This window comes from Neltuma alba, unplaced genomic scaffold (assembly GCF_004799145.2).
Source record: "Neltuma alba isolate B1F8T4 unplaced genomic scaffold, ASM479914v2 tig00011277_pilon, whole genome shotgun sequence".
Taxonomy (NCBI): Eukaryota; Viridiplantae; Streptophyta; class Magnoliopsida; order Fabales; family Fabaceae; genus Neltuma; species Neltuma alba.
This window is the reverse complement of record NW_021635987.1, coordinates 495,135-503,462: the sequence shown is the minus strand read 5'-3', so window position 1 is coordinate 503,462 and position 8,328 is coordinate 495,135. Positions and strand designations below refer to the sequence as shown.

The window sequence follows — 8,328 nt, the reverse complement described above, 5'->3', positions numbered from 1 at the left end:
AAATTGAGTCGTAAATTTTTATCTATTGAGTTGTTATTTTTTATTTTTAAAATTTGTATCCCCACTTATAAGGACAATATTGTATTTTTATTTCTAATTTATTTTCATTTTAGGTTTAAAAAAACCCCATAATATTGTCTTTTTTCCGTGGTTGATGTTGATGATAAAAAAAAAATTTAAATGCATGTATATTTTTCTCTTTTAATTAAATGCTTTAATTTTGTTATATTAGCACCATTAGCCACCAGCTCTTGTATAGAGGCTAATAATGGTGCTAATAAGCAAAATTAAAGCATTTAATTAAGATAAGAATATGAAAAATCATATAACCACACAGTTTCTTCGGTTGACAATACGCGGTTGACCCACTCCCCATATGAAACAAGGCTCCATTTTAATTAAAATGGAAGTGGCTTACAGAATCGATCATTTGCTTTGTGAATCGATCACCTCCAATTGATTAGCCACATGTCGTCTTCTTCGTCTTCTACGTCCTCCAAATTCAAATACGACGTGTTCATAACTTTGAGAGATCCCAACGGTTGTGTAAAAGTCTATGTTGAAAACAAATTGAGAGATTCTGGACTCAGAGCTTTCGTTGAGGATGAAGAAGAAGGGTTTTCTGTACTTGAGACCACGCTAGTGTCAAGATTTGTTATGGTTTTGATCACTCCGGAGTTTCTCGAGTCTGAAAAGTGTCTTGAGAGACTGAAGCTCAGAATCAGTTGGTGGCCAAACAGCTTGTTGCCTGTGTACTGTGGAGTGAGCCGCGAGAAGGTACATGAAAAGATGGTGGCTTTGTTTCCGACGTCTGACTTCGCCGGAGTTGCTTCCCTCCCTGCTGGCTTCAAACTCTCCGGTGATTTCTGGTAATAAATCATCTCGTTTTTGCTTCTCCATCTCGGGCCTGCTTGTTTCCCAGATGGGGGTTTTGTCGAATACTTTTTCCCTTAATCTGTTTTTTTTCCTTTTTCACATACTCGTGAACCAAGATATTTTTACTTAGGGGTATTTTGATTCTAACAAAAACATTTTTAAAAGAGTGCTTTCATACAAAACTCTTCTCACATATTTATTTCGTATAAATCATTTTTAAAATTATGGTTTAACTTTTATCTAAATGCCCTTAGTGGTTATAATTAACTTTTTTTTAGGGAGAATTATAGTGAGGTTTTAAAAAGGAAAAATAATTATTAAAAAGTTCTAATATCAACCTAAGTAACCTGTAATGATATGTTTCAGAGTAGAAAATGACAACTTGTAGAACTTATTTTGTAATTATTTTTTTTAAAACCTCTTTGTAATTCTCCCAACTAAAAACTGTTGCATGGCAAAAGAAAATATCTGTTGGTTTAGTTTTTGCATTTCTCCTTACAAAATCGTAAACTTCAAGAGATATGTTATTATTTATCAAAAATTTTTAAGAGATATTCCCTTTATTTCATTTTACAAGAAACAATTGGTGAGATTATGTTCAAAAAAATAGTTAAAATTAGTTATATTTAATAAATATGTAAAAACCATATATTTTTTAAAATACTTTTATTTATAGAGTAGAGAGTATAAGGAAGAAAATAAGAAAATTATTAAAATGAAGAGAATTGTGAAAAAAAGACAATGTGTGGTGGAAAGAATGCTCCAAAACCATGTGATAACAAATATATTGTTATTAAAATGAATAATTAAATAGAGAGAAAAATAAAAAATTAACAAAGAAAATTTAATATATCCTCTAAATATTTTTATAAATAGAAATAAGCCAAAGATGGTATTTTTTTTTATAAAAAAGAGGGGGAAATATCTTATTATTTTATATATTTATTGTTCCTTGACACATAACACTGTCGTTTTAATCTAATGTTACCTGGCCAAATGTGACAGGAATAGAATCAGTAGCCACATGGCGAACTTAGGTCTTTTCATGTTGCATGATGAGTCACTTCGTGATATTCCACCCCATCAAGTGGGGTTACCACTTCGAGTGAGAAAACTGCTTAAAATTTTGGGGTGGAGATACATTTTATCGGATGATACAATCATAGTCGGAATCTGGGGAGATGGAGGCATTGGTAAAACTACGATTGCCAAAGCTATTTATGATAGAATTGGTGCCAATTTTGAAGGTAAGAGTTTCCTTTCAAATATCAAAGATGTATGGAAGGAAGATAATGGTGAAGTTCTTCTCAAAAAACAACTTATTTCAGATATTAATTCTGAAACTAAATTTGATGATGATACAAATAATGTTATTGCGATGCATGAACAAATAAAACAAGTACTTTGTGGAAGAAGAGTTTTAATAGTTCTTGATAATGTACATAGTGAATCTCAACTGGATGAATTGTTCGGAAATGTGAAGTGGTGTGGTAAAGGGAGCTTAATATTGATTACAGCGAGAAACAAAGCTATTTTTGATGCCTTTGTTGACATATCATATGAAATGAAAAGGTTAAACAGTGTGGAGTCTCTTGTTCTTTTCGCTTGCACGCATTTAAGAACTTTGGTCCAACAAAGATCTTAGGCCTTTTTTTGACCAAATCATTGAATTCTGTGAAGGACTACCATTGGCTCTTGAAGTTTTTGGCTCTTTTTTGCAAGATAGGCCAAAAGAAGAGTGGGAAAAAATAATGAACAACATAACAGGGATTCCTTATGATTCAATGCAAGAGAAGCTCAAAATTAGGTGTGACTTATTAACTGATATAGAAAAAGATTTATTTTTTAATATAGCTTGGTTTTATGTGGGACACAATAAAAGCTACGTTACACAATTGCTAAAATGTTCAAGACTTCCAGTAGAAAAGAGAATGTCAGTAATCATTGAGGGTAACCTTGTAAAGGTCATCAACGAAAAGCTTTATGTTCATGATTTGCTGCAAGACATTGGAAGGGAAATTAGTCCTAGTAAGCCAAAGCTTAGATACAGCTATGATGTATTCTTAAGTTTTAGAGGTGATGATACTCGTAAATCATTTACTTCTCATCTTTGTACTGCTTTAAAGCAAGCGAGTGTAGAGGTTTACATGGATGAAGAAAGAATTGAAAGGGGAGAAAATATTTCATCTTCACTATTGGAAGCAATTGAAAGTTCGAGAATCTCAATCATTATTTTCTCTAAGAATTATGCTGGCTCTAGTTGGTGCTTACAAGAATTAGAGAAAATCATGGAGTGTTCCAAAACAACTTATCAAGAGGTTCTACCTATATTTTTTTGATGTGCGGCCTTTTGAAGTTCGAAAACAACAAAATGCCTTTGGAAAAGCATGGGAAAGACTCATCAAGAGAACTTCAAGTAGCAAAATGAAGAAATTGACAATCAATTTAAAAAGAGCCCTCACAGAAGTTGCCAATTTATCTGGGTGGGACATACATAACTACAGGTATTTCAAGTTTTCTTTTACTCATTACTCTTGGTAATGGTTAAATTGCTCAAGTTCCTTTTCACTTTTATAGCAAGTTTGAGTTCCTTTTGGTGATCCAAGTTTCATTACAAAAAGTCTCGTATTATACGCATGAGCCTGCAGAGAGAACTATGTGATTTCAACACGGGAATTATAAGCCACCATGATAAAGTTGCTTTTACTCAGATCTCTAATTAGAAACCATAAGAGCATTTTATAGAACAATGCAGGGAAAATTAGTGATTAGCACATCACAAGCATTAGTATAATTTTCTCATAGATTCAAATGCCTTTATAAAAAGTTTAATTTTATACTCATACATCAGGTGGAATTGCAATCAACATTTATAGTTAGGTAATCTGACAACAATCGATTATGAAGAAAAATTGAAATAAAGTAGAAGTAACACAAGATTTACATAATCCGCTGAGTTTCTTATATGTTAATTGACATTGATAATTAGCCAATCATAGGGTCTTGCAAATATGCCGATTTATCCTTTTTATTCAAATGCTTGTTTTTAGTTTAAATATATTTTGAGCAATTAAATATTCTTTTAATTGTAGAGGTAAAATCAAATTTGCTGAAATTTGGTTCATATCAGACTAAGAATATTTTCTAATTGAAGTTATATAGAACATTTCACCATCGTCTTGTTTTGGCTGCTCTACAAGCCTATCATTTTGGTTGCTATTATAGTGTGTACCACCTACTCTAAGGATTCTTGGTATAATTTATTCTTATATCTCTTCTTAATGTTGCTAGAACTGAAACTGAGCTCATTGATGAAGTAATTGAAACTATTACAAAGAAGTTAGGTGATGACAAATGCCTATTTGTTGCTCACCATCCAGTGGGATTGAAGTCTCGTATGCAGGATATCCTCCAATTGCTACAAAGTAAATCAAATGATGTTATCATCATAGGGATTTGGGGCATGGGGGGATTGGTAAGACAACAATTGCTAAAGCCATCTAAAATCAAGTTGGTCAAAGTTTTGAAGCAAAATGTTTCTTGGCAAATGTTAGAGAAATTTGGAAGCAAGATAATGGTCAAGTTTATTTGCAAGAGCAGCTTCTTTCAGACATTTTAAAATTAAGAAGAAGGGCACTACCAAATGCGGAAATGGGAAAAACTCTACTTGAGAAAATGCTTTGCAAGAAAAGAGTATTTACTGTACTTGATGATGTCAATAATGAGGATCAACTCCAAACATTATATGGAAGTCGAGAATGGTTTGGTCAAGGTAGTAGAATCATCATTACAACTAGAGATGAACGTTTGCTCAAGATCCTTAGAGTAACTGATGTATACACTATGAAAGAATTGGATGGTAATGAATCTCTTGAACTTTTCAGTTGGCATGCATTTAAGCAAGCAATCCCTGAACAAGATTTCACTGAACTTTCAAGAAAGGTAGTTTCTTACTCTGGAGGATTACCACTAGCTCTTGAAATTCTTGGCTCCTATTTTTTTGATAGAGACATGTTGACTTGGAAAAGTGTTTTGGAGAAATTACAACAAATTATTCATGAAAAGCTTAGAATAAGCTATGATGGTTTGAGTGATGACACAGAGAAAGAAATATTTCTTGACATATGTTGTTTCTTTGTTGGGAGGGACAAAATCTGTGTGACACAAATATTAAATGGTTATGGACTTCATGCAAATATCGGAATTCATCGTTTGATAGAGTGAGGCCTTGTGAGAGTTGGCAACAAAAATAAGTTTGAAATGCATGATTTATTGCGTGACATGGGAAGAGAAATCATTCGTGAACAGTCACCAGAGAAGCCTGAGAAACGTAATAGATTATGGCTTTACAATGATGTGTTGGAAGTATTGAGCAATGAAACTATAAGAATATTTCTCAATAACTTAATTCAATTGCTTTCCTATTTTTCTTTATTATTCAGTCTAGTATACTCCTTATATCATTTTTTGTTGCCAAATATGGACTTAAACCTTTATCTAGATGACTTAATCACTATAAGATTTTGTTTTTGTTTTCCATTACTTCTTCTTTTTTTTTTTATAGGGAACAATATCTATCAAAGGACTAGCTTTAAATATATCAAGGAACAACTCATTATACTTGAATGCTAGAACGTTTAAGAAGATGAAGAGGCTTCGCTTGCTTCAACTTGATAATGTACAACTTACAGGAGACTATAGTCATTTATCAACAAATTTAAGATGGCTTTGTTGGCATGGGTTCCCCTTAGAAAGCTTGCCAGTGAACTTCAATCTAGAAAATATAATTGCCATTGACTTAAAGTGGAGTAATCTTGTGAAAGTATGGGAGAAAAGTCAGGTACTTACAATGAGTTCTTGGAATCAAATATTAATGATAATATTTGTATTTGTTTATGTTTATTTATTCCTTTTTGTTTATTATTTATTTAATTTAAACTTTTCTCTTTGCACAGTTGCTAGAGGGGTTGAAAAGTCTCAATCTTAGTCATTCTCATTACTTGACAAAAACACCTGACTTTTCAAAGACACCATATCTTGAAAAGTTAATACTTAAGGATTGTCTGCATTTGTCTGTAATTCACTCTTCTATTAGTGACCTTAACTATATTGTTCTATTAAATTTAAAAGACTGCAAAGGCCTCAACCACCTCCCAAGAAGTGTATATAACTTGAAATCTTTGAAGACTCTTAATCTCTGTGGTTGCTCAAAGATTGAAAAGATAGAAGAAGACATTGAGCAAATGAAATCTTTAACAACTTTGGTGGCAAATCAAACTGCTATAACTCAAGTTCCTTTCTCATTGCTAAGGTTGAAAAGCATTAAATATGTGTCCCTATGTGGTTATGAAGGTTTATCACGTGAAGTATTTTCATCTCTTGTATTGTCTTGGATTTCACCGACATATAATTCAAAGACATTGTTGCGACCATTTTGGACCATGTCATCTTTTATTGAGAGTCTATCAAATCTTTTATTTTCAAGAAGATATGAAACATTAGAAGCAAGGCCAAGCACATCTCAAGCTTCATGTCAAAATACTCCACAATTACTTGAATATCATGAGCAAATTCACATGGAAAGTTCATCAGAAACATTGATGAGTTCTCTGACTATTCAAGTAGGGTGGTGCAATAAAATTATGGATATCCTTCTAAAGAGTATTTCAAAGGTGTTTCTCTTTATCTTAATTCTTTAGTACCACATATGCATAATCTTTTCAATATGGGCAAAACAACTTTCTTTTTGCCATACATGTTTAAATAGCTATCAGAAGTAAATGTTTTTAAGAGTCAAAGGTAGAATAATGTAAAATGTGCTTTTATTAGCATCATATCCATGTAGTACTAATGCTAGATCATACTTTTGGCAATATCTTGTTTTTATGTGTGTAAATGTGCAACAGAATCATGGATATATATGTAAGGAGAATTTCAAAGGTGTTTTCCTTTGTTTTATTTCTTTGCCACCACATACAAAACAACTTTTTGTCATACATGTTTAAATATCTATCAAGTAAGTATTTATCAATATTTTATCAATATCATATCTATGTAATAAGGGTTGATCATACTTTAGATTGTATGTGGCATAACAAACACTATATATATATATTAACCATTTATGCCAATGACAAACATACTTCCTAAATATGGAACATTGAAGTTTTTTATTAGTTTAGATTGTCATTTTTCCTTTGTTCTCTCTCAAATGGGGTGACTCTTTTCTTGTTTTCATGGAATAGGGATGGAATGATGGTAGGCTTGACTTTTCTCTTCCAATAGACAATTATCCAGATTGGCTAGTTTTTGTAAATGAATTATCTTCAGTATCATTTAAAGTTCCTCACCTTGTTGGCCATCGCTTAAAAGGAGTGGTCCTCAATATTATCTATTCCTCTCTTCAAGATAGCATGGCATCTGTACCTTCTGTTGGTATTATGATAAAGAATTTCACAAAGGCTACCATGTATTTCTATGAACGAAAAGTTGCAACCACTTCTACTGATGATGAATGGCAAAACATAGTATCTAATTTGGAGCCTGGAAATGAGGTGGAAGTTGAAATTAAGTTTGCATATAAATATATTGTGATCAAGAAGACTACAATCTATCTACTATATGTTCAAGAAGCTAACAAGCTGATCACATCTGAATAACATTAAAGCATAAAGAAAAGGTGCATTTGTTTTCTTTTAGTTAATTGGAATTGTCATGACATGGGATTCTCTTTTACTCATGTTTAATTATATTGTTTTCTTTTTAGGTAGTATGAAGGATAATGCTTCAAGCTCAAGGCTTCACTTAAATAAAAAGTAAGTGTTCTACCAAAAACATAAAAGTGAAGATTGATAGGTTGAATGCTTCCTGATTTGTGCTTTTCACTATTTATTTGTTGTGAAAAGCAAAGAAACACACATCCTATCCACTTCTATCCCTTGTATCACATATAATAATCTCTTTATCACCTACATCATAATATGTTGCTGACCTAATATTGCAATGGTGATATTCTGGTGACCAATTTTGCTGCCTTAAATCAAGCTTTTTGTTTGAAAATGTTTGGAGATGATCATGTTCTATAGGTGAATTTTCTTTAAAGAGAATCACTACCATCAATCCGCCACGCTTTAACAGAAACTTGTTTTTTGGCTGGTTAAAAGACCAAGCAACTTGAATGATGGTAGTGGAAATTATAGCCTAAAGTGAAGCATTTCCTCTAGCATGCTTGTCACAGTATAGTCTTCCACCACGATAGACAACTAGTGTAGACGCAAATTCACTCAATGATGGCTGAGGTGTGGAAACTCTTGAACATTATTTTCTCTTATGTAACCTGATGACTTGGTGCGGTAATCATCTAGGGATTGTGATCTTCGACGTTTCGGTGTATTTAGAAATCACCATGTTCTACACTTAATGATCATAAAGCAATTGGCTTCATGTAGAATT

General features: G+C 32.4%; 1 protein-coding gene and 1 pseudogene across 1 annotated transcript; both read left to right on the top strand.

Annotated features, from left to right (window-relative positions):
- The first annotated feature begins 468 nt into the window (after positions 1–468).
- Positions 469–5,100, top strand: LOC114711107 (TMV resistance protein N-like; annotated as a pseudogene).
- Positions 5,101–5,157: 57 nt separating this feature from the next.
- On the top strand, positions 5,158–7,535 carry LOC114711106 (disease resistance protein TAO1-like). The gene is made up of 3 exons (XM_028895457.1): positions 5,158–5,241; positions 5,441–5,716; positions 7,122–7,535. The coding sequence occupies exons 1-3, from the start codon at positions 5,158–5,160 to the stop codon at positions 7,533–7,535; spliced, it is 774 nt and encodes a 257-aa protein (XP_028751290.1).
- Positions 7,536–8,328: the final 793 nt, after the last annotated feature.

Coding starts and splice junctions, on each gene's coding strand:
- LOC114711106 (XM_028895457.1), top strand. CDS start 5,158: ATGGGAAGAGAAATCATTCGTGAACAGTCACCAGAGAAGCCTGAGAAA. Junction 5,242..5,440: donor TTTACAATGATGTGTTGGAA/GTATTGAGCAAT, acceptor TTTTTTTTATAG/GGAACAATATCTATCAAAGG. Junction 5,717..7,121: donor AAGTATGGGAGAAAAGTCAG/GTACTTACAATG, acceptor TTCATGGAATAG/GGATGGAATGATGGTAGGCT.